General features: G+C 36.0%; 1 protein-coding gene across 1 annotated transcript; it reads left to right on the top strand.

Annotated features, from left to right (window-relative positions):
* The first annotated feature begins 482 nt into the window (after positions 1-482).
* Positions 483-27,918, top strand: tbl3 (transducin beta like 3). The gene is made up of 23 exons (XM_084413780.1): positions 483-648; positions 790-841; positions 1,149-1,244; positions 3,661-3,708; positions 3,787-3,928; positions 5,130-5,214; positions 5,364-5,534; positions 5,621-5,696; positions 5,825-5,921; positions 7,945-8,156; positions 8,237-8,378; positions 11,128-11,186; positions 11,301-11,407; positions 13,887-14,022; positions 17,198-17,428; positions 19,780-19,850; positions 20,024-20,180; positions 22,498-22,556; positions 23,465-23,568; positions 25,456-25,527; positions 25,615-25,773; positions 25,874-25,967; positions 27,361-27,918. The coding sequence occupies exons 1-23, from the start codon at positions 617-619 to the stop codon at positions 27,704-27,706; spliced, it is 2,748 nt and encodes a 915-aa protein (XP_084269906.1). The 5' UTR covers positions 483-616; the 3' UTR covers positions 27,707-27,918.
* The last annotated feature ends 43 nt before the right edge of the window (positions 27,919-27,961 follow it).

Below are 27,961 nucleotides of genomic sequence, written 5' to 3' on the forward strand. Positions count from 1 at the left end.
TATATTAGAAAAAAATAAAATAAAAAAATAAATACAATTAAACAAGGAAGATACACACAAATAAGGAGGTTTTAACGTTACAAAACCAACATCCTTCAATAAAGAATACAAATACTTTGCTTTAGGACTTTTCATCCCTATCAAATTCTCCAAATACATTGAACAACAAAACCGGATTGAAAACAAATCAACTAAAACCGAAATAATGTAGGTTATTTTTATAATTATTTAAAACAAATGCGCTTGTGAACATTTGAAAGATTATTTTACTATCGCTTATGCTCTCTCCTTTACTAAATAATTATAGTGATATTATTATTGCTGTTGTTATTGTTATTATTATTATTATTATTATTATTATTATTATTACCATCATCAATATTATCATTGTTATTTATTTATTTTATTTTATTTATGTATTTATTTTGTTTGGCATTCGTTTGTTTGCCACTAGAGGTCACTGTAGCATGCGTTTTCATCTTGACGTCATATTCGTGCGACATTGGAATGAACACATGCACCATGCGTGTAAAAATCAGAGGTGCATGAATTAAATACATATGCTTTTTACAAGAACCATATTATTCCCGAGAAGTCGCAAACATCGTTTGTTGTCATGGCTGGACACACGCTGCTGTTTAAATCTAAGTAAGTGTACTTTATCGTCTGTGCTTGACTGTTCTCAATGGAAAAGACTCATTCGAAATGTGCAGTGACAAATGAAATTGAGATTACTGTTAACTGCCTTATTTGACAACTAGTTTATGATCATCTCATTTGCTTGTTTAGTTATGCAGTCTCCAGCAAAATAGAGCCGTTCTATAAGGGAGGCAAAGTGCAGGTATGTCCATGTTTTTTTAGTTACACTTTATTTGACAGTGTCTTTGGTACATGTAGTTACTATAGTAACTAATAACTATAAATTATGCATACATGCAACTAACCGCAAACCAAACCCTATAACGTTACTAAATAAAAGTTGTTATTTAATATCATTCAGTACTTAGGGCTAAATGTATAATTACAGTGCAACAAAGACACCTAAAAAATAAAGTGTAAACTTTTTTAAATTATCATATTATTAGACTAGTTACATTAACTCCAGCTATTATACCTGCTCGCTTGACTTGTTTTGTATCTCCATCCAGATCAGTCGTGATGAACAGCACATCTTCTGCACATGTGGATCAAGAGTCAACATTTTGCAGATCAATACAGGGAAAATCATACATAGTATTGAGCAGGTCAGTGTCTTACAGTTTTGTTCTTCAACTGTGGGCACTTTTGATCTAGTTCATTTAGTTTGTCTAAAACCGTGGACATGCATCAATCACAGCCAGGAGAATGCTTTATTCATTGCTAAAATCATTTTCTCAACATCGACATTGAAATGATTTATGCTTGTTTTACTTAGTTTCTTAGGAGCACTTACATACACCAGACTTTACAATTTTATTTCTACACTGTAAAAATAATTGTTGGTTTAGCTTAAAAAAGTAAGTAAACTGCTTGCCATACATTTTTCAGTTAATTGAAAAAAAAAAAAAAAGGTTAATACAAAGATAGAAAGAGATTGATTTAATCAACAGAAACTCAAAATATTATCTCTATATTCAGAAGGTTTTGACAGATGGGTTGTTCTTATATCTTTGGCCTGATTTCTATAACATTTTATTACTAATAATATTGTAAAACATTGCCAACAAAATGAAACAAGAAATTTGAACCTGCTTTATACAATTTTCAGATTAAAGTTCTGGAAAATTAGTGCCGAATTAATAAGATAATGCATCATCTGCATATGGGTCAATGACGTGACGGGTCATTTTTTTGTCTAAAGGGCTTAATAATAATAAAAAAAAACAAATTTATAACATCCAAAGTATGTAAGGTAGTACAACTTGATCTCTTTTACTGAATCCAAAAGGTTTTAATTATATTTTACTACATATAAAGGTATTTTAAAGATTTTGAAGTGTCAAAAGGTCATTTGGTAAAACCGATATAGTAAATATTTAAATGGAATAATATTGTTTTTAATAACTAAAGGAACTACAATAATACAAATATAAAGCAGATAAGGCTCTTTTTTTATATATTTCCCCTTTTCTCCTTTCCCTGTGCAATGTGTAACTTGAATATGTTGGAGTGTTTAGAGTAGTCCAATAAATGATTACATTTATGAGATCAGTGATAATTTAATTTAATATTTCTTCTGTGGTACACACTATATACACTATCTCAACATCAATGCCAAATCAGTTTTTAACTTTCAAATCAGTGGTTAAACCGAATGACTTTTTTGGTGACAAATTTTTTCCATCTTGTAAAAAATGACCAAAAACAGTGTTAATTGATTGTACAAACCACAAAATCTTATTGTTAACACCTAGGTAAACTAAAAAATGGTTTCAAATATAGTTATATCTCCATTCTATTGTTTTACACTTTTAAAAACCTTATTCGTCAATGAACATTTCAGAAAGCTTGTAATACAAAACCATTATTGTTGTATTAATGTGAGAATTACTGGTGAAGTATGATGATCTCTGTTAGTTAAAATGATTACCCTGTATAGTGTCTTTCCTTAAAGTCGGCATGAAACCGAAGTTGCAATAGTCTTTTCTTCCCTATTTTGAGTGCCGTATATCCGAGTGAATCGGCCTCTGGAGCAAGAAAAAATGTAGGCTGGGACTTAGAGCTGCACGATTCTGGATAATTTGATAAACACGATCCTCCCACGATTCTGAATGGTCAGCTAAACAAAACAGTCTATTTAAAAATATCGAATAAATTTATTTTTTTAAATCGGTTTGAATGAATGATTCAATTACTCACTCATAAATACTTCACTTAGTTTCATTACTGGATGAATCAGCGTTTTTGAACGAATCTCTTGAATGAATGATTCAAAGACGAATACATTCATTAACAGTCACTTGTCGCCACCTACTGGTGTAACAATGTAATTGAGACAATCTTTATTTCAAAAGCTAAACTTTTTAAAAACTTTTATCCCAGTTCTTCTGTGATCATTTGAATTATTGTAAGACTGATATAATGATACTGTGCGGTTGAGAAGTCTGTTTGTGACGCTGTTTCATACCTGTACTGTACATGACAACTGCTCTCTCTGGATCAGCGCCATCGCAGATCTGAATTTTCTCTGTGATCGTACTTGTTAAAGGTTTAATAGACACGTTGTCATTTAGGAATAAGATCACATGGGTGTCGACATCGCAATCTTTCAGCGATTAATCGTGCAGCTCTAGCGGGACTTGATGGGGAATTGATTGGATGGTTGTGGTTTGCTATTGGTGGATCTCATGTGAGTGACGGGTTGATAGTAAAAACGTCACCAGAGAAGAGAAGAGACGAGCTGCAAGTGCGAGGGGGAGTTATTTTGATTAAAGATTGAATTTAAACACGACACATTTAACACAAAACACATTTAACGCATTAATTAAAAAAAATAATGACGTGCACGGATAAATCATTTATAATAAATACATCTTAAAATAGCAATATGATGAAGGGATTGAAGTAAACTTTAATGTGAACTTCATATAATAAAATGATATAAAAGTGCCCAAAATTGAAGAAGCACCATGTCTGAAATATGACTGCCTGTTTTTCTCACTTTTTGCTTTCTCGGAGCAGGATGATCAAGAGGACATCACCTCGTTCTCTCTCAGCCCTGATGATGAGGTGAGCTCACTCCGTGATCTGGCATTGGACTGTCTGCAGTTTCAGGATGTCTGAGACTGAGCTGTTGTTTCTCTGCAGATGCTGGTGACCGCCAGCAGGGCTTTGCTCTTGAAGCAGTGGGACTGGAAGCAGGACAAGTGCACTCGGTCGTGGAGGGCCATCCACAATGTGCCTGTGGCCAGCATGACCTTTGACTGCACCTCCACCCTGCTGGCGACAGGTCAGACATAAGCCAGATGTTTGATGCAACGAGTAGCACTATATGCGCCAGTCTTAATGTCAGCTGCAGTTGTGCTCAGAAGTTTACACACCCCTTGCAGAAGCTGTGAATGATTTACAAACAAAATAAGAGGGAACATACAAAATGCATGTTATTTTTTGTTTAGTACTGTCCTGAACAAGATATTTTACATAAAGGATGATTAGGCTACATATAGTCCACAAGACAAAAAAATAGCTGAATTGATAAAAAAGACCCCGGTCATAAGTTTACAAGCCCTTGATACTTAATACTGTGTATTAATTCTTAATACTGCGCAATTTCATATTTATTGCGAGTAATCGTGCAAAAATTATTCATATTTTCACAGATTCTGCAAGGGGTGTGTAAACTTTTGAGCACAACTGTATATCTTCATAATAGGGCAAAATGTCATATTAAGATATTTTCAATTGTAATCTTGTTTTTTTTTACTACTTAGCAATACTCTTGAGAAAAATATCACTTTAGCGTGCTTTTAAAAAGATAATAATACTATATTATTACATAGTATTACTATAATAATATATTGTAAAAGAATAAACATAAGTGTGACCAGAATGCAATGTTTTTTAGATAATTAATTGTATGCGTATTACATGTAGGGCTGCAAATACTAATCAATAAAATTCATTATTGTCGATAAACAACAAATTTGCTTATTGATTAGTCGTGTCTGCCCTCTGTGCTCGGAGCCAGTCACGTCGCTTTACAGTAGCGAGTAACCCATTTCTATCGACAAAACGCTTATGGTTGGCGTCAAACAGAGTATATTAAAAGTATATTAAACACAAAAAGTATATTAAATGTAATATTGAATACCTACAGTTTAAAATAATAATCAAGTACTGAGATGTGCTGTATTATGTTAGTCAACAAATCATAATAAGTGCACTTCTTTAAAGCACCGCAAAAGATTATTATAAAAACAATGATTTTCAAATGTATTTCAACATTAAACTTTTAATTTTACATTACTACAAAGTGCACTTTTTTAAAAAGTTTACGTAAGTGTGACAAGAAACAGTCATGAAAGTGTCTGGCCTTTTATTTCATTAATATTATATCATCTGCCAAAATACACACTCCAAGTGCACATCGAATAAAGTTAAGGGCGCTTCGTTTTCACAAGGGTAGTGAATATTTGTTGTTGTGTTTGTAGGAGGTTGTGATGGCACCATCAAGCTGTGGGATGTTGTGAAGCAGTACTGCACGCACAATCTGAAAGGATCGTCTGGTGTCGTACAGTAAGCACTGAAGAAACTCAGCTTCCAAAATTTCGAAATCATCTCTCATTTATCCTTTATAATTCCTTCCTTTCTGTGATGATGAAATACTGGCACAGCTGGTTGTTATGCCATGTCTAAAAGCTGTAACGTCTCTCTCTCTCTCTCAGTTTGGTTGAGTTTCATCCAGACATCAGCCGGCTGCAGCTCTTCTCTTCCTCTGCGAACTGTGGGATCCGGATCTGGGACCTGCGGAGCAGCAAGTGCATATGTGTTTTGGAGAGCCACTACAGTGCCGTCACATCGCTGGCCTTCTCTCCTGACGGCCAAACACTCGTCAGGTAAACGAACCGTCGCGTTTCTTGGGAATCTCATCAAGCATTGTCCTCATAATAGTCCAGTTTTAATAAAGTCTACATTTTTTTAGTTCTGGCCGAGACAAAATCTGTTCGGTGTGGGACCTGACGGAGAAGGCGGTGAAGAGGACAGTCCCTGTCTATGAGGTCAGGATGAGACTGTGTCCCATTTAGCTTTATAGCAGCTCAATTATTGTCTTTGTAAATAAGCAATGATACTCTGGAAATACGGCCTTGTTGTTTTACATGGATTTCTCTTATTTGTGGATGTTCAGGCTGTGGAAGGTGTTGTTCTTCTCCCTGGGACGAGCGATTACTCCCAGATGGGTGTGAAGAATGAAGAGTTACACTTTGTCACGGCTGGCAGCAAAGGTAAACTCTACTCGTTCAAATCTCAAAACCGTTTAATTTATATTGGATGAAAATCCATAAAAGCAGTACTGACCAGCTGTGCGTACGTAACAACTTAGCCTAGTTTTGACGTAAATGGACACTAAATTCCAATAAAAACGCTCAATATAGCTTTGCACCATTAAACTTAGTTGAAGCGTAACTCTTCGTTTGAGCTAAATATTTATGGAAGCCTCCGATCAGGAGTAACTGAACTGCATCAATAATCTCTTCTTTTACCTGACAGAATTCAATTCTGACTTCAATGCTGACATTTACACTTGCAGAACATTGTGTGAAAAGATTACTTTGTCAGCGGCTCCTCAACATGAACCCGTCCTAAACAGCGCGCCGCTGTGTGCATCTGTCCCATCGGTCCGTGTTGTGCATGCCAAATAAAATCAGTCATAATCAATAAATGTAATTTCTTATGTTTTTTGTATTTATTTATCCTTATTCATTTCGTTTCAAATACAGTTTCTGAATGTTATTTACATATAAAAACCCTTATGTTATCCATGATTAAGAATCGTATTTAAAGGAAACCGTTAAACTGTTTTTACCGTTAGTAACGTGAGGCAAAAGAAGTTAGAATGAAGGATAAACTGAAATTCACAGCATTTCAACTCAACTTCTGCTCACGTATTTGAAGGCTGCTATTGGATAATTGAGGGTAAACGTCATATTATGTGACTACGCATTACTTTACGGAGAGCTTACGACCTACTAGCTACATTCTGCCTTAAGAACAAATGGTGCAACGGAATAAAGTACAGAGTTAGTTACAAACTGGCTAGTAGTTACTCAGCCTCTAGTGTGGACTTGCGTAAGAAAGAATGGCTGGTGCAACCCTACACTGGTGTGCAACTACACACTAACTGGTATCAGTGTTATTCTAGTATTATTTATTAGTAGTATTTAATTAGTATTAACCAATAATGTGAATTAGCTATTATTTTTATATATTTTCAGTTTTAATTTTAATTTAAGTTTTTAATAATTTTGTTGTGCTTTTTTTATATTTAGCTTTAATTGATATTTATTTCATATATTTGTTTTAGTTTATTATAAAAAAAATTTTTTGTAAGTTTGGTACTTAAACTTATTTTATTTTTGTTTGTTTGTTAAAGAATGTTAAAGAGATATATATATTTATTTTTTAATTTTTTTTACTTTGTTATTGATTTAATATTTATATTTTATTTTATTTAAGCTTTAATTCCGTTAATTTTTTTTACATTTATGTCCATTTAATATTGTTTAATTGTTCATGCTCATTTAATATATTTTTAAAGTTAGAACTTTGCTGCCATCTAATGTTCACTTAATATTGTTAAATGTGATCTTTAGCAAATCTCAAAATCAATATTCATTTTTATACTTTGCATTATAATGTTGTGATGCCTAAATTCACTTGTAGCAATGAAAAAGATTGATTTTAGTTTTAATGGCTGCATGTAGTTTAAAAACGTACATATAGAGTTTTTCTTAATCCAGAAAATCTAAAATGATTACTGGATCAGCCAATGGCTGAGGTTCATGACACAGACACACTGAGACATCATTTCAAATGGGTACTTCATCACTGGCAAAATGGGCTTACAGGAGAACTTTCAATAAAAAAAAAAAATCGTTGCTGCCTGTCTAGAGAAAACAAAAAAAGTCTGTTGTCTTTATGAAACCTTATATAATGTATGGGCATGTTGCCTTCCAGAAGAGTAAACCGTTAATTTTCATGTACTACCGACATTGTAACAATACAAATCGGGTTGAAAATTGGCAAAATTACACTTTAATCTGCTTTGTTGCATCTAATAGAGATAAAAAAAGATGCATGCAAACCCTTTAAAATATAAGATGAATGAAAAAACGTTGTTGTTTAAAGATATACATTTTGCTTATTTGTAGGCTTTGGCAAAAAATGAATGATTTTGGCGCTGTGTGGCGCTCCTGTGCAATGCAAATATTGAGTCCTTGCTCTGAGTAATTGTGATGTTCTCCGCAGGCGTTCTTCGAGTGTGGGACTCCAGCTCAGCGCGCTGTGTGTTCACGCAGACTCTGCCTGATGCCCCGGCTCTCAGCACGGAGGAGGCCGATTTGGACCCGCGCTGTCTGGTGCACCTCCTGCCCATGCCTAAGTCCAACAGACTGGCCACAGTCACCGCAGAGCACAACATCCTTATCTATCAGATGCCCACGCTCACCGTGCAGCAGCAGGTAAGCCTCACAGCTCGCCTTGCGTCAACGCTGCATCTGGAATGGTGAATCATTCGGCTTGTTTATCTCTTCTTTTGAAGTTCGTGGGCTACAATGATGATATCTTGGATGTGAAGTTCCTGGGGAAGGACGACACGCACATCGTTGTGGCCACTAACAGCTCTCAGCTGAAGGTGTTTGATTTGGCCACTAACAGCTGTCAGATTCTGTATGGACACACAGGTCAGTGAGCCACTAGAGGGCAGCAGCACGCTGGATACGCTACACACTCTGTGCATTCATTCAAAACACTTCGGTTCACACCTTTCCAAATACCCACACTTGCAATCTTGGCCACTTGAGAGTGTGTGCACGCGACACTAAACCCACACTATCTCAAATATCGCTTCGGGAAGCTAAGCGTATCACGTCATGCATCATGTTCGGACACTCACGTGGAGGAAAACATTCCACTGTAATTTAAATGAATTAGATAGCCTATTAAATATAATTTGGTTGTAAAACATAGTGGTGTCGAGTATCGAGAGAACAACCAGCGCTGTTTTTAGTTTAGTTTAGTTCCTTTATTGTCCACAAGTGGAAATTTGTCTTTGGCTTCACTATAATGAAAATACATTTGAGAGCAGTGAAAAAACATACATGATGGAAACCAGGGTTATTATAGTTAAATAAAACTAATGCCATAAAACATTTGTTACCTGAAATAAAATTTTAAATGTAAATGTTTTTTTGTTTGTTTTTACATCAGCTAGTTGGCAAGGTAACATTTCTCATTTTCATTTTTTACTTGATGTACAGTACAGGTCAAAAGTTTGGAAACATTATGTTTTTTTTATATTTTTGAAAGAAGTCTCTAATGCTTATCATGGCTGTGTTTATTTGATGAAAAATACAGAAAAAAAAACAGTAATATTGTGAAATATTATTACAACTTAAAATAATAGTTTTCTATTTGAATATACTTTAAAAAATAATTTATTCCTGTGATCAAAACTGAATTTTCAGGATCATTACTCCAGTCTTCAGTGTCACATGTGACATCCAGTCTATCACATGATCCTTTAGAAATCACTCTAATATTCTGATTTATTATGAGTGTTGGAAACAGTTCTGCTGCCTAATATATTTGATGAATAAAAGGTTAAAAAGAACTGCATTTATTCAAAATAAAAAAATATTTTCTAATAATATAAATCTTCTTTACTATCACTTTTTACCAATTTAACACATCCTTGCTGAATAAAAGTATTGATTTATTTCAAAAAAAAGACAGAAAAAAAATTACTGACCAGTAGTGTATATTGTTGTTACAAAAGATTTCTATTTTTAAAAAATGTGCTTCTTTTTTTTTGTTTTATTTTTTTTTTACTTTTTATTCATCAAAGTATCCTAAAAAATTATCACAGGTTATGGAAAAATATTAAGCAGCAGAACTGTTTCCAACTTTGATAATGAATCATCATATTATAATGATTTCTAAAGGATCATGTGATAGACTGGAGTAATGACCCTGAAAATTCAGCTTTGCATCACAGAAATAAATGATAATTTAAAGTATAATAAATTGAAAACCAATTATTTTAAATTGTAATAATATATCACAATATTATTATTTTTTTTCTGTATTTTTGATCAAATAAATGCAGGCTTGATGAGCAGAAGAAACTTCTTTCAAAAACATTAAAAATAGTAATGTTTCCATACTTTTGACCTGTACTGTACTAATATAGCAAAAAAAAAAAAAAAAAAACTACTATTTTTTTACTAAAATTAAAATCAAGATGTGAAGCCAAGATTAAAATATAAACCATTTTAAAATGTTAATAAATATAGTATCTCAATTTTATTACAATAACTGCATGGAACTTGATTCAGTCAAAACAAGATCATTAGTATAGTTTCGTGTGTGTGCTGTTAATGCACTTGTTTGTGGTGTTTCCTACAGCACAAGTTATCATTAGATTCATATCTGCAAATGAAATGTATGAGCCCATGTTAAACACACACACACACACACACACACACAAAGAATTCACTGAGCAAGGGAGTCTGAGTGTCAACCTGACAAAATAGACTAAAATATTAATTTTGATCAAATATTTGTTCTTGGGCAAGGTTTAAAAGGAAGCAGTGTTATTGTTAACTAAAACTGTTCCCTGTAAGGGAATCAAAGCTAAAATAAATATGAGATGAAACAAATTAAACAAAAAACACTGAAACAAGTCTAAGTACTAAAATAATAAAACTAAAATGAAATAAATATTATTTAAAACTATATAGAATCATTTTTTTAATTGTAAAAACGACAAAAGCACAACAAAATTACTCAATCTTAAACAAAAATTACAGTGAAAACATTAAAATGAAAGCTTATATAGAATATTAATAAATACTATAGAAGTATGTACAAAAAAGTTAAATATCACTGAGTGCAAGTTACGATAATTTAGTTAAAAATGCAGCTAATCGGTTGCCCCACCCTGAAACTAACACTAACCAGTTGTTATAAATGTAACATAACATTTCCTGACGCAAACTGAGAGCTATTGTTATTGTTTGCTCATTGTTTTGAGGAAAACTTTAAGCAGGATGTGGAATAAGTAGGTCACTTTCATAAGTAAGTCATAAGCTTAGCGTTAATAGATGGTTAATAGGTGTGTCTGTGTTTGTGCACACGCTATTACGTTATCATTAGATACATACTTTTTGTTGTTGTTCAGTTATTCAAAAAATAGTCAATGGATTGTCAAAACCGTCATTATTTGCAGCCCTACATACCAGATTTGTTAACTGCTTAAATTGTCAATTGTGTAAAAACAACCGGCTTCAAACATTACAAAGGGAATCTCACACTCCACGTATTCTTCATGCACCTCGAGTCATCAGTCTTCATTGTTGACATTCTCGTCGATGAGGAGAGCACTTTTAACTTGTCATCTGCTGATGTTCTGCTCTGATTATCTGTCTGCAGATACCATCTTATCTATTGATGTGTTTCGCAAAGGCTCCATGTTTGCCAGCTGTGCAAAGGTGACTCTTTTACTTTGTCTTTTCACTGGCATATCATGGTATTCAGAATATTTTTGAATGTATAGCTTCACCCACACATGGAAAAACAACAGGTTTATGTAACTTTTGACGCAGGACAAGTCCTTGCGGCTGTGGAAGATGGATCCGAAGAGCGGCTACGTGCAGTGCGTGGCTCAGGGGAGCGGACACTCCAATGCCGTGGGCTCTATCGCCTGCTCCAGGTCAGGGTATATCATTGGACATAGCAGTTTGATGAGCGATAAAGTCTAGACGTGTGCAAAAACACCTGCAGCGTTATCATAGGTCTGTCCTGAAACATCTTTGAAAAGTGTGTTTCTGGAATGACATTTTAACATCAACATTTTGCAATCAAATTTTAATCAAACATTACATTTTAATCAAATAATTGCAAAACCTGGTCATAACCCATTTTAATATAGTTCATGAACTTTTATGGTTGCCAATGCTGCACTTATTGGCTATTTTGTAACACCTTAGAACGTGACCTATCCAATCAGATCACCCACAAATGAATGTACATGACTTTCTTTCTTCAGGTAAACACAAATGAAGATTTTTAGGAGAATAATCCATAGCTGCGTGTGGTTTTTCAGGCGTCAACTGAAGCGGGGGTGTGTGTATGCTCTTGGTTCTTTTGGTCCAGGACAAAAATACATTTAGTCCTGGTTCGCTTGGCGTTCAGGTGCGCGAATGTTTGCGCACTGAAAACTTCCCACATAGCAAGTAATAAATTGAGTTCCTTTTCACATCTTCTTGCGCTTGAATATTTCAATTGGCAAGGCTTCAACTTTTGTGCTGATGCTGCAGTGGCCAGTCAACTGTCCCGAGCGGCGTTCGCGTTTGTTCACAATCATGTTCTCACAACATTGCATTGCTAGAATTTATAAATATGTTACCGGCCAACTGGCAGTTGACACTGTTTCATATATGCAATGGCCAATCAGAGACATATATGTTGAGCGCATGAACACAATGGCCAATCAGAGACATATGTTGAGCACGTGAACACAATGGCCAATCAGAGACATTTATGTTGAGCATGTGAACACAATGGCCAATCAGAGACATAATGTTGAGCGTGTGAACACAGTGGCCAATCAGAGACATTTATGTTGAGTGCATGAACACAATGGCCAATCGCACACATATATGTTGAGTGCATGAACACAATGGCCAATCAGAGACATATATGTTGAGCGCGTGAACACAATGGCCAATCACACACATATATGTTGAGCGCGTGAACACAATGGCCAATCAGAGACATAATGTTGAGTGCATGAACACAATGGCCAATCAGAGACATTTATGTTGAGCACGTGAACACAATGGCCAATCAGAGACATAATGTTGAACATGTGAACACAATGGCCAGTCAGAGACATTTATGTTGAGTGCATGAACACAATGGCCAATCAGACACATTTATGTTGAGCACGTGAACACAATGGCCAATCAGAGACATAATGTTGAGTGCATGAACACAATGGCCAATCAGACACATTTATGTTGAGCACGTGAACACAATGGCCAATCAGAGACATAATGTTGAACATGTGAACACAATGGCCAATCAGACACATATATGTTGAGTGCATGAACACAATGGCCAATCAGAGACATTTATGTTGAGTGCATGAACACAATGGCCAATCGCACACATATATGTTGAGTGCATGAACACAATGGCCAATCAGAGACATATATGTTGAGCGCGTGAACACAATGGCCAATCACACACATATATGTTGAGCGCGTGAACACAATGGCCAATCAGAGACATAATGTTGAGTGCATGAACACAATGGCCAATCAGAGACATTTATGTTGAGCACGTGAACACAATGGCCAATCAGAGACATAATGTTGAACATGTGAACACAATGGCCAGTCAGAGACATTTATGTTGAGTGCATGAACACAATGGCCAATCAGACACATTTATGTTGAGCACGTGAACACAATGGCCAATCAGAGACATAATGTTGAGTGCATGAACACAATGGCCAATCAGACACATTTATGTTGAGCATGTGAACACAATGGCCAATCAGAGACATAATGTTGAACATGTGAACACAATGGCCAATCAGACACATATATGTTGAGTGCATGAACACAATGGCCAATCAGAGACATTTATGTTGAGTGCATGAACACAATGGCCAATCAGACACACATATGTTGAGCGCGTGAATACAATGGCCAATCAGAGACATAGAGTTGAGCGCGTGAACACAATGGCCAATCAGAGACATTTATGTTGAGCGTGTGATACAGTGGCAAATCAGAGTCATATGTTGAGCACTTGAACACACTGAGCACGTGAATGCAATGGCCAATCAGAGACATATATGTTGAGCGTGTGAACATAATGGCCAATCAGAGACATATGTTGAGTATGTGAACGGAATGACCAATGACCAACAAAACGGAATGACCAATCAGAGACCTGATTAGTCACTATCACTATTTTAATCGTGTGAACGCAATGGCCAGTCAGAGGTGTTTAAGGATCCGTTCAACAGTGCTCAAAATGCTAGAGGGAAATGCTGGTATCGTCACATTTTTTAAATTTCAGTACCGAAATCGGTACTTTTGACAACCCTACTGTGCAAATAAGTGTTTGTTTTTGAGTTCTTCTAACTCGTACACCTGTTTAACTGTTCCTGCATGCAGGTTAAAGAAAGTCTTCCTGGTGTCAGGCAGTCAGGACTGCACTATTAAGGTGTGGGAACTGCCTGACTCTCTGCCAGCCGTGGGATGTGAACCGGCCTTGATGACGGCAAGACTCACAGAGAAAGCTCATGACAAGGTGGGTCTTTGCCTTCGTCACGTTCAATCTCATTCAAGAAATGTGTTCTGCAAAGCTGTCAGGTGAACCATGGCGGAGAACATGTTTTGACAGCACATGCTCGGTTTTCCATCTTTTTTGACATTTCTTGTGCGTCCATTGTGTCAAAACCATTGTCCATTGTTGAGATAAGAGAAACATGCACATTCTTATTGTGTAACCATAGTTTATCATTTTCATCATTCATTATTAAAGGGATAGTTCACCCAAAAATGAAAATTCTATCATCGTTTACTCACCCTCAAGTTGTTCCAAACCTGTATGAGTTTCTTTGCTCTGCTGAACACAAAGGAAGATATTTGGAAGAATGTTTTAACCAAACAGATCTCGGTCCCCATTGACTTCCATAGTAGGAAAAAATATATACTATGGTAGTCAATGGGGACCGAGATCTGTTTGATTAAAACATTCTTCCAAATATCTTCCTTTGTGTTCAGCAGAGCAAAGAAACTCATACAGGTTTGGAACAACTTGAGGGTGAGTAAACGATAATAGAATATTCATTTTTGGGTGAACTATCCCTTTAAGTTCAAAATAACAGATAGGAATATTTTTTTTTTTATTTAATCGCGATTAATCGCATGATTGTCATGAGTTAACTCGTGATTAATTGCACTTTTTTTTTATTTGTTCTAAATGTACCTTAAATTAATACTTTTCAAGTTTGTAATACTCTAATCAACATGGGCATGGATAAATATGGATGCTTTATGCAAATGTATGTTTATTATTGAAACCATAGTCAACATAGAGCATGAAGACGAGACATGTTTCAAAGGTCATAGATGTTTTTCAAAGAACTTGTTCATGTCTATTAGACACATGTAGAAAGAACAAAGAAATACCAGGTTCCCATTATTCTCTTTCTTTGCACTGAGCAATTTACTAACACAAATATGTTTAGATTTTTGCATGACAGGGCAGCTCTTCTGAAAATGCTAAATGTACATTTATTATTTATTATTACATTAGTTTGTCTCTCTCTGTGCCCATTTTGATGAAGCTAAATTCTCAATAAAACTGTTCATTGGTATATTTTAACGGAATGAACATGAAATAGTGACTGAAACGCGACCCATTAAGACATAACCAGCTCTCAGCGCGAGACGCAGAGAGAGAGAGAGAGAGGTGCGCGTGTGCTGGGAGAGCAGTACTGGCAGTACCGGTATATTCTCAGAAACTAAATAAGGTTTGGGCGCTTTTTTGAAGGGAAAAAAATCGCTAAAGGGGTCTGCAATGTCGCTAAGTTGGCAACACTGTGTCTCTCCATTTCTCCAACTAGGGGTTGGGCCACGGGTCAAACAGAAAATACACGCTACTTTAATCGCCCGTTAAAAAAATTAGTGCCGTTAATATGATTTTGCGTTAACGCGCTATTAACGTGCTAACTTTGACAACACTAATATATATATATATATATATATATATATATATATATATATATATATATATATTAGTGTTGTCAAAGAAACATGCTTTTATATGCTTTTTTTATATGAAACAATGTGCTTTTATATATATATATATATATATATATACAGTGAGGAAAATAAGTATTTGAACACCCTGCTATTTTGCAAGTTCTCCCACTTAGAAATCATGAAAGGGGTCTGAAATTGTCATCGTAGGTGCATGTCCACTGTGAGAGACATAATCTAAAAAAAAAAAATCCAGAAATCACAATATATGCTTTTTTAACTATTTATTTGTATGATACAGCTGCAAATAAGTATTTGAACACCTGTCTATCAGCTAGAATTCTGACCCTCAAAGACCTGTTAGTCTGCCTTTAAAATGTCCACCTCCACTCCATTTATTATCCTAAATTAGATGCACCTGTTTGAGGTCGTTAGCTGCATAAAGACACCTGTCCACCCCATACAATCAGTAAGACTCCAACTACTAACATGGCCAAGACCAAAGAGCTGTCCAAAGACACTAGAGACAAAATTGTACACCTCCACAAGGCTGGAAAGAGCTACAGGGAAATTGCCAAGCAGCTTGGTGAAAAAAGGTCCACTGTTGGAGCAATCATTAGAAAATGGAAGAAGCAAAACATGACTGTCAATCTCCCTCGGACTGGGGCTCCATGCAAGATCTCACCTCGTGGGGTCTCAATGATCCTAAGAAAGGTGAGAAATCAGCCCAGAACTACACGGGAGGAGCTGGTCAATGACCTGAAAAGAGCTGGGACCACCGTTTCCAAGGTTACTGTTGGTAATACACTAAGACGTCATGGTTTGAAATCATGCATGGCACGGAAGGTTCCCCTGCTTAAACCAGCACATGTCAAGGCCCGTCTTAAGTTTGCCAATGACCATTTGGATGATCCAGAGGAGTCATGGGAGAAAGTCATGTGGTCAGATGAGACCAAAATAGAACTTTTTGGTCATAATTCCACTAAACGTGTTTGGAGGAAGAAGAATGATGAGTACCATCCCAAGAACACCATCCCTACTGTGAAGCATGGGGGTGGTAGCATCATGCTTTGGGGATAACCAAGGAGTGGCTCTGTAAGAAGCATATCAAGGTTCTGGCGTGGCCTAGCCAGTCTCCAGACCTAAACCCAATAGAGAATCTTTGGAGGGAGCTCAAACTCCGTGTTTCTCAGCGACAGCCCAGAAACCTGACTGATCTAGAGAAGATCTGTGTGGAGGAGTGGGCCAAAATCCCTCCTGCAGTGTGTGCAAACCTGGTGAAAAACTACAGGAAACGTTTGACCTCTGTAATTGCAAACAAAGGCTACTGTACCAAATATTAACATTGATTTTCTCAGGTGTTCAAATACTTATTTGCAGCTGTATCATACAAATAAATAGTTAAAAAATCATACATTGTGATTTCTGGATTTTTTTTTTTTAGATTATGTCTCTCACAGTGGACATGCACCTAAGGTGACAATTTCAGACCCCTCCATGATTTCTAAGTGGGAGAACTTGCAAAATAGCAGGGTGTTCAAATACTTATTTTCCTCACTGTATATACATATATACATATATATATATATATATATATACATACATATAGATGTATACATATACATACATATATATATATATATATATACATATAATTAAAATAAAATGCTTCACACATGTTTGTCATTTTGTTTCTGTCTCCTGGAATATTCCTGAAGGATGTGAACAGTGTGACCATCTCTCCCAATGACAAACTGCTGGCCTCTGGCTCTCAGGATCGCACAGCTAAACTCTGGTCCCTGGCTGACATGAGTCTGCTAGGCGTCTTCAGAGGTCATGGTCGAGGTATTTGGTGTGTTCAGTTCTCTCCTGTGGACCAGGTCCTGGCCACAGCCTCAGCGGACGGCTCCATCAAGATCTGGAGCCTCCAAGACTTCTGCTGCCTCAAGGTAACTTACACTTTCAGCTTTAATCCAAGCATTATTCCTCCCTTTCATTTACATTACATTTAATCCTTTAGCAGACGCTTTTATCCAAAGCAACTTACAAATGAGGAGAACAATAGAGCAACAGTATACAAGTGCTGTAACAAGTCTCAGTTAGTCTAGCACAGTACACGTAGCAAGGTCTTCTTTTTTTTCTTTTTTTTTATCAGAAAGAAACCCGAATAGAAAAGGTAAGTGCTAGTATTATTGGTCAGATGCTGCTGAAAAAGATGTCTTTAGACATTTTTTGAAAATGGTACAGGAAAAGGTCAGTGAGAGTGATTTCGTGCCTATCTATTCAACATTATGTCTGATGTAACATCAGTTTTCTAGTAATACCGTAACCAATCGCCTTACCAGAGAACAATCATACGCTATCTCTGCCGCCTGAGACAAGAAAGCGTCTGCAAAAGTGACCATCAACCTGGACGCAGAAGCTGGCAAGATTGGGCTGAGAATCAGTGGAGAAAAGACCGATCCATGAGAGTGAGAGGTGCACAGCTCCACTGATGGTTCAAGGACAGCTGATTGAGGAAACGCTGATGGAGTTTATCTACAGTGGCCACTGATGGAGAGACAGAGGCGGACGTCAACCGTCCCATCAAGGACGCGTCCCATCGAGAATATGCCGGCCATAGATGCAGTGACCAAGGTTAGGCTGTTCAATATAACCATCCTCCCGATCACAATTACGCCAGCGGAAAGTGGAGTGGGACTAGACGAATCTCAGACACTGTGACTGTGCTGAGGGTTAGCCTCACTCTCCTATGCATTCCCAAACAGGGCGATCAAAGACATGGAGACAGACATTCCAAGAAGACCTGAGAAACGGTGTCCAAAGGAAAGATGTTGAGAATGTGGCCATGGATCGAATACTTTGGAGGACGCTTGTCGCCCAATGTGCCCAGCAATGACCTGATGATGATAAAGGTGATATCTCTGCAGATTAAGGAGGTGCTCTCTTTAAAGATCAAGGCACGCCCGTACCCCTTCCAGCCATTCAGGGAGCGAAGCCTGCCGCCAAATTTCTTTCGGAGCCTCTAATCTAACAGAGTGGTCCTGACTGAAATCAAAATCGGGCAAAAAGACAAAGGTACAAGACTGTGTACTTAAAGAAGACATGACACGGAAGTCTTTTTTCCATATTGTGATATATTAGAGTAAAACGGCTTCTCGAACAAGAACAAATGTAGGGAGAGACTTGAATTTCATGAGGAATTTATTGAATGGTTTGATGGTTGTGGTTTGCTATTGGTGGACCTCATGTGAGTGACAGGTTGATCCCGCCCTCACGTCATCAGAGAAGAGATGCCGCTGCACGATGGGAAGTTATTTTGATTAACGGGCACATAGATTGAAAAAATATATATGATGAAATAATATAAAACAAGGATTGTCAGTTTTGATTTAATGGTGATGGTAACGGCTTTAATGAGGCAAAGAAATACAATCCTCATCGCAAATGACAATCAAATCAAAATTTTGCATTTTAATCAACAGTATTTTTTTGTTAACCTTTTATCATGTGTCTTGGAGTATCACAATAATATTGTATCGTGAGTTCAGTATCGTGATATGTATCGAACCGTGACGTTACACCCCTTATATACCTGTATATTTACCATCGATTAACAACCTCATAGCTCACAGTAGGTCTGTCTTTATAGGTTTATAAGTTACTGTTAAAAATCTATTTCCCTATGGAGAAAATGAATGGGATTTACTTCCAGAATTCGACTGTTGCACTCTGCAGTCTTATCTGGAGAACAGAATATGGCATAGCAATGTTCTGACAACCTCCCACAATACCCTAGCATCAGTGGTGAGTGTTGCACGGGCAAATCAGACCATTTAAACATGAAACTGCTTTTGCAGCCCATTATATTTGATTGTTTTCCAAGCAAAATATTCAACAAATAATCGAAGATGGGGCTTGATTTTATCCAATTGGATAGTAAAATGAGTGTTACATACAGTGCCAAATAGCAAGTCTTAGGGGCATCATCTGAATAGGAAAGTCATTTCAGAGAATGAATACATTTTGATAAGTGTTTGATAAAAAATTATTAGTGTAACATGACCTTTTGAATCATAGTAGATCAGGAACTGTGTTTAGAAAGCCTTAATTACGCACATACGTTTATGCAAATTTCTTTTAATTTATGCACATCTTGGCTTTTACATTCAGTGTTGTTGTTTTTTGTGATATCCCAAAATTCGCATACAAATAGGTGGATGGAAACATACATACTGATGTTCGGTTTAAACAGAAGTTTATGAAGTAGATTCAAATGATTTCTGTTTTATCTCTGCAGACTTTTGAGGGCCATGATGCATCTGTGCTAAAGATCATATTTGTCAGTCGAGGAACTCAACTAGTGTCTAGGTAGGTTATCTACTATCTCTTACATTTTCTGATGCATGCACTATTTTCAACTATATAGACGCTCACTTTCATTTGAATAAGGATATTTGATATAGAAATATTATTTGTGCTTGTGGTTCAAAGTCCAAACATGTGCCTTTGTGACCCAACTCTATTTCTCTGTCATTCCTCAGTGGATCTGACGGACTTGTGAAGTTGTGGACCATAAAAACGAATGAGTGTGTGAAAACGTTCGATGCTCACCAGGACAAAGTGTGGGCTCTGCATGGCAGCAGCAATGACGACCTGATGGTGTCTGGATCAGCCGACTCCACCATCACACTGTGGAAGGTCAGTCCACCTGACAGTTTCAGCAGGGTGGTAAAACACTGTTATGAAACCGAATGTGAAATCAAACATTGTGAACTGCATCTTGTGCTGAAACAGTCAGTTTCCCGTACCAAGAGAAAAGGCCCATTGTTTTACACTGGCACTGATCATGATGAATGATGAATATGTTTCAGTTCATTGTTTCTGGATTGTTATGTTCTGCTATTCAACACAATCATGATGATGAAGCAGATATCTCTAGCCTTTATATTTATCTTCTTTAGTTACATATATTACTTTTCAAAATATTTAAATGTTCAAAGAATCCTGGAAAAAAAACTTCCTGTTTCCACTAAATATATGAAGCAGCACAGCTGGTTTCAACACTGATAATAATCAGAAATGTTTCTTGAGCATCAAATCATCAAATTAGAATGATTTCTGAAGGATCATGTGACACTGAAGACTGGAGTAATGATGCTGAAAATTCAGCTTTGATCATAGGAATAAATTACATTTTAAAACATATTCACATAGAAACCTGTTATAATAAATATATATAGTGTAGACCTTTTATATGTGTGTGTGTGTGTGTGTGTGTGTGTGTATATATATGTATGTATATATATATATATATATATATATATATATACATACATACATACATACATACATTATATATAATATATATATGTGTGTGTGTATATATTATATTATATTATATTATTTATTTATTTACAATATTACTATACAGGAGACCTTGATTCATCCATCTGATTTGATTGCTTGCAAATTGTGTGCAATAAGTCCAACAACACACACACACACACACACACACTGTAGGACACGTTTATGATTTACTAATTTACATCAGAAACAGGATATTGTCTGATTAACTTGCATAAAAGCACATATCTTTGTAGCCAAGTAGGTCAGCAGGTTAATAGCTGAAGATATCAGTGTGTTACAGTATGCAGTGGATCAACAGTTATATATCCATGCTGAATACATATACATACATGATTTAATGTTTGGGCATTGATTCTAGTCATCCTGAGTAGTGTTGTCACGAAACTGGAATTTCCAACTTCGATACGATACCTTGAAAAATAATGACCTTTGATTCCACGTGAGAAACTGCCATATATACTGCCATACACATAAATTGTTATTATCCCATAATATTTTGTTAATATTACACACACCACATGGAGGCTTTATTTAAATTGTTGAGCTACATTTGCAAAAAAAGACATGTAAATAGTAATAAAATAATAACAAATAAACAAATTGCAAACAACAGCACAAAAAAATACAATAGAAAATAAAGAGAGAAATGAAAAAAAAAACAGCTTTAAGTTTTTCAGGAGGGTCTATCAGTAGTATTTAGGTCAGAAATACTACAGAAATGAAAGTAATCAAATGTAAAATAGCACTGGATAGCTGTCATAGTAATAATTCAATAAGAAGTTATTCAGTTGAGCAAAGAGTGATTTTTATCTGTCTTTGGTTCTTTGATTATCATGACAGACAGCATAAGGTTTATTATGCTACTGTCACTTTAAGAGCTCATGCACTGTTACACAACATGCGTTTTCTCTCAATTATGTTTACCTAAAACACAAAGATGGGTATTTTGACATCATTTTTGTATGTATTTGACTGAAATAAGCCATAAAAAGAAGTCACTTTGGTTCTCGTGAGCTGTTTGAGAGGCGGCTTTATGTGCGCGACACTTATAGATCAGTGTTGCATGTGCTTTTGGTGAGAGCGTGAAACCTGCGACAATGATTAAAATCATGCGAAATACAAGCACTATTCCACATGGAGCGAATGAGACGAGTGAGTGAGAGTAAGGCGGTGTGTGTCACTTCGCCATTAGAGAGAAGAGAGAGCGAGAACGCGCAGCTTGTATCAGTGTATAGATGCTACAGGAAATCAGTATTGGTACAGTTTTCGATACATAATATTTTTGACAACACAATTCCTGAGGACGACGACAAATGTGAATTTTAATTGTTTAATGAGTCACAAGTGCTCTGGAGGATCACAAACTGGAGGATTAATTAATACACCATTCTTATGTAACACACATTATGTGGACAAAACTATAATTTCTTATAATCCTTATAATTAGCAAGCTGCTGTATCTGTAACTATGTGAAACTGATTGCTCATCTATACAGTCATGCTCCCAAAAACTCTGGCGTAATAATAATTTGCATTCCAGCCAAAACATTTCTATATACCTATACCAATTGTCAAGGTTGCTGTGTATTTGTTTCAATTGTCTATGCGTGCTGGTCAGTATTGACACAGTTGTTTGTTTTCTGGTCAGGATGTGACTAAAGTGGAGCTTGCGGAGGAGCAGGCCAAACAAGAAGAGCAAGTCCTTAAGTAAGTCACTGCCTGCTTAATGCAACAAACAAATGCTGTCAGGCAGATAGATACCTGATGAAAGATTGACAAGGAGGAATGTCATAACATTTATCACTTGCCAAACCAATCCTGTTGTTGAAACAAAACATTGTTTCTTAAACCCTTAAAGCGCTTTATAGGTTTACCTGATCCGTATCAATCCATTGCTGGTCCATTCTTTACACATGACAGCTTATACATAAACGTTAGCATTGATTCAATTCTGATATGCTCATTTTAATGGTTTTTCTAATATGAAAGATATAGTCCATCCAAAAATGAAAATTCGGTAATTTACTCGCCCTCATGTCGTTCCAAACCAGCATGATTTCCATTTATCTTTGAAACACAGATGAAGATTAGAAGAGATTTATCTCTCTATTATCTAGATTGATCTCTCTTTATTCTCTCCATTCCACCAAAACTTTGACCGTTCATAAAGACATAGCAAAAGTAATCCATATGAATCAAGCAGTTAAATGCAAAACAGATTTAATGTAGGATTTTATTCACATATAAACATTGATCAGCGAACGTATAGAACAGATCAAATATGGTCAGCGGAAGATCAGACTTTGTTTTCTTGGCACGAGAGCAAAATCTTTAGTGGATGAAACCACTCGATTGAAATTTTTATGATCTCCTCTTAAAAACTTGTTTGAAACATCAAAATTTGGCTTGGATGGACCTTCAATGAAGAAACATCTAATGTTTGACTAAAATATCTTTGTGCTTCGGAGATAAACGACACGAGGGAGAGTAAATGATGACAGCATTTTCATTTTTGGATGAACTAGCGCTTTTACGTAGCTCTTTTGGATTATTGTCTGTCATTCCAAAACAAAATATCCTGTTGAGTGCTTATAGATTTTGTGGCATCTTCTTAGGCAGCAGGAACTGTCAAATTTACTTCATGAGAAGAAGTACCTGAAGGCTCTGGGTATCGCTATCTCTCTGGATCAGCCGCACACTGCCTTACGAGTCATCAGAGGTACTTTCTCTTTTGTTTCCCTGCATTGAGTCAACCTTTACTTTCCAAAAGCATTTATTTGAAATGGCCGCTCTGATTGTTAGGAAGACAATCTGGTAGATCCGCATTTTATACTCCCATGACCTGGAATCTGAGACGCTGCACCGCTTGCTTTTAAAACTTCATTGTCCTGGGTTTATTTGGAAAAAGTGAATGAGCTTTAGTTCCTGAAAGTTGTAAATCAAACACTGGCTAATTTCTGATGTTGGGTTTATGATTGTGTAAGATGATGCTTGGTGTATTATTACTCATTACTCATTGTCTTGTATTCAACAACACATCCTTAAGAAATTCCAGCGTTGCTCTTTGGCTGAACTGGTCAAACCTAAGAAATGCCAAAGATTTCTATTTCAAGTAAATGCAGATCTGACTATTCATCATTTTCTATTCATCAAAGAAAAAGAAAAAAAGATGTCGAGCGATCGCTCTCCGCACGTGTAGTATACGTTCATCAAATACTTTCGATTCAAACCCACTAAACCCCAGCCTCAGCCCGTTCAGAAATACCGGTTCGTTGGCAGAAACCTCTAAATGCCACTTTCCTTTGCCAGTCAGAAGACGTGAATCGAATCATATGATTTCAAGGTGAATGACGCTGTGCACATGAACCGGCTTTAATTTATCCAGCTGCAAGTTTTTATCCTGTTTAAAGAAGAAAGATTTTGAAGATTAGAAGACATTTATACTAGAAATGTACATTTTATGACAGTGGATTGTTTAGATTTGACTAATATCTGTTTGTTTACTGAATTAATGCGCAACTTACTTAACAATACACTTTTTATAGTTATTTATTTATAATTTTTTAATTTATTTGATGCATCACTTTTATATTTGGGCTATATATACAGTGCTGGTCAGAATTATTTGCCCCCTTGGTAAATATGATCAAAGATGGCTGTAAAAAATAAATCTGCATTGTTTATCCTTTTGATATTTTATTTTAAAAAAAATACAAAAATCGAACCTTTCATTAATTTAAAGAGGGGTGGAAATCACATTATGAAATAAACACGTTGGGAACAATTATTTGCCCCCTTTTATTAAATACTTTTTGCAATCTCCTTTTGTCAAGATAGCAACTCTAAATTTTCTCCTATAATGCTTGATGAGTTATATATATATATATATATATATACACACATATGTATTTATATATGTATGTATGTGTGTGTATATATATATATAACTCATCAAGCATTATAGAAGCGTGTGTATGTGTGTGTGTGTATATATGTGTGTGTGTGTGTATATATATATATATATATATGTATATATATATATATATATATATATATATATATATATATATATATATATATATATATACACACAGTGTTTTATTTCTACATTTGATTATTCAATTTCTCTAGTATTTCTTAAGACATGTTAAATAAACCTAGGCTACTATACCTGAGAAGCTTAGTTTATTTTTTTTATTTTTTTATATTGTATCAAGGAATTTAGTTTTTCTGTTTGTCTCAGGGCTAACTTGCTTTATTACAGAAGACTGTCAGTCTTGCGTGTAATGATTGCAGTAAGCTTAAATGACATTTGTTTTATAATATTAGGTTGACAAAAATGGGAAGAAAAAACAAAAATTTCAAGTTTTTATTCAGTGAGATTTCTTTCTTCTAGACCTATTAGTCAAACAAGTCACACAACATAGTAAACTACAATCAAATCTTTGCATATATTGAATAGAAATTTTATTCAAAATCGAGAATCGATTTTTAATTGAATCGTGACCTCAAGAATCGATTTAAATCGAATTGTGAGGTACCAAAAGACCCCCACACACACACACAATTAATCATATGTTATGTTATTTTCTTTAATCTTTCATAGAAATTCGGCAGCAGGAGGATGGGATACAGGAGCTAGAAAAGACCCTCCTGAAACTGCGTCAGGATCAAAAAGGTACACGCCGTGTGTTGGTGCACTGCACTAGTGAAGGTCATCGGGTTCATCGTGACTGCCTTACCTGAGTGTGTGTGTTGTGTTCAGAGTCGGTGCTGCGCTACTGTGTGGTGTGGAACACGAACTCGCGCAGCTGTCTGGACGCTCAGGCCATCCTGCAGGTGCTGCTCACACACCTGAGCCCAGAGGAGATGCTGCAGTACCAGGGGGCTCGTACTCACCTGGAGGGCCTCATCCCGTACACAGGTGTTTTATCCAAACCAACCCACACATGAGGACGTGGTGTTTCTGTGGTAAAGTGCTTTCTGACCTTTCCATTAATACGTTTGAATCCTGTTTCCCGCAGAGAGACACATGCAGCGGATTGGCCGTCTCCTGCAGGCCTCAATGTTTCTGGATTACATGTGGCAGAAAATGCGCATCACAGGTGGCAAAGAGAGGTAAAAACACGTTCCCTAAACTTCCTGGTTGTGCATTCATTAAATTGTTAGTAGTGTTTGCTTAGGGAAGAATCAGTATTATTGCTCGTGCTCAAGGTTAATGAGGTTATGAATTGAGGAATAAAAATTTCCTTGATCTTTTGACATACAAGAGGGCATTGTAACTATAAATATCCTGCAAGTTTCAGAACTCAAAACTTCCTTGTTAGTCCAAAAATAAGCTTATATTTTAAACCAAGCTCCATTGTCTATCAAAAACAGGATAGAAAATTGCCTGTTCTAAATTACAATGGTTTTTGATGTAAAAAAGAAAAAAAGTGGACCTCCATAAAAGATAATATATATATATATATATATATATATATATATATATATATATATATTCTAAGCAAACAGACTTGCCTTTTTTTTTTTTTTTTTAAATGCTCCCAAAAACAGGGACTTGTCTAGATTCTCACTGATTCAAACCAGTAAGCAACAACCTCGCAAACATCTTCCAACAAGAGCCGATCTCATTTTTAGAAAAACAAAGCTCAATAGAAAGCACTTCTGTAGATCTAAATAGGCAATCGTTTTCTTCAGGCAGCAAGTTTTTTCAAGATAGACATCATCATAGTGAAGTTTCCTTGGTGATCTGATTACAGTTCTGAAGAATTGAGTGTCTGACATGAGTCATTGCTCAATTCTCATCTTCCAGGAAGTGGGTTTAAATCAACACCATTCTCCTGGACTTTCTTTCAACAAATATTAAACATTCCTTTCACTTTAAGCTTCTTAATAAGGTCACATGCCAAACATCTTACCACGTTTTTCCTTGCTGTCGCCTGCTGTCTTTTGCCAGATATGTGCATTTTTTCCTCTCAAAGCATATCTCAACTTTTAGACAAAAATTGCCAATACTTTCTCTGACAATCCCACAATCCCCTGCATGAGCATGTCGCTCTTTTAATAGGGATTGAACTGAGTTCTGCTCCCTTTCTATTCATCAAAGAACCCTGAAACAAACCAAATTTATCATGGTTTCCACAAAAACAGTTTTCAACACTGATAATAATCAGACATTTTTCTTGAGCATCAGATCAGCATATCAGATTGATTTCTGAAGGATCATGTGACACTGAAGACTGGAGTAATGATGCTGACAATTCAGCTTTGCATCACATAAATAAATTACATTTTACAATATATTATAATATATTAATAAATTGTAATAATATATATATTTTTTTTACTGTATTTTTGATCAAACAAATGCACTCATGGTGAGCATAAGAGTTAAACAAATCTTACCAAGACCAAACTATTGAACAGCAGTGTAGTTGTGGTTCCCCAGTCTTACATTTGAAAGTTTGTTCAATATATCATGTTTTACGGTTGGTCTGCTTTTTTTTAGTGTGAACTTGGACGATGATGAGATGGACACCAGTCCTCAGTCCATATTCATCATAGACAAGCAACCAATGGAGATGACAGACACTCAAGCATCTCAGCAGGAAGAGGAAGAGGAAGAGGAAGATTTGGAGGATTCAGAAAACAGAGTGGAGCTTCTTGATGAAGGTGTCAGCACGTCTAAAAGTGCTCATGCGAATCTCAAGAAACACAACGGGGTGAATGGAGGCGCAGAGGAAGGTCATGTGTCCAGTGAGGAGAGTGAAGATGAAGTCATGGAAATTTCCACCAAGTCTCTTCCCAACAAATTTACAGGTTCTGCCCTTTGCGAAACAGCAACTATAAGATGATTGGCTGCTGTAGCTGTCAATCACGAGCCATTTTATTCAGAACTGTATACTGAATTGATGGACCATTTCTGGTCTTTCTGAATATTCTGATTCATCCACACATTGCTGCTGATAAACAGGGGGCTTCCTGTGTTTATCAGCACACCACTTTTTTATGTATTTTTTTGTCATCTTTCAAATAAATAATGGTCACATCTCTTGGAAAAGAAAAATACATTTTATTACCCTCTCTGTTGGAATTAAGTTGAGGTCTGT

Source organism: Rutilus rutilus (genome assembly GCF_951802725.1).
Source record: "Rutilus rutilus genome assembly, chromosome: 1".
Lineage (NCBI taxonomy): Eukaryota > Metazoa > Chordata > Actinopteri > Cypriniformes > Leuciscidae > Rutilus > Rutilus rutilus.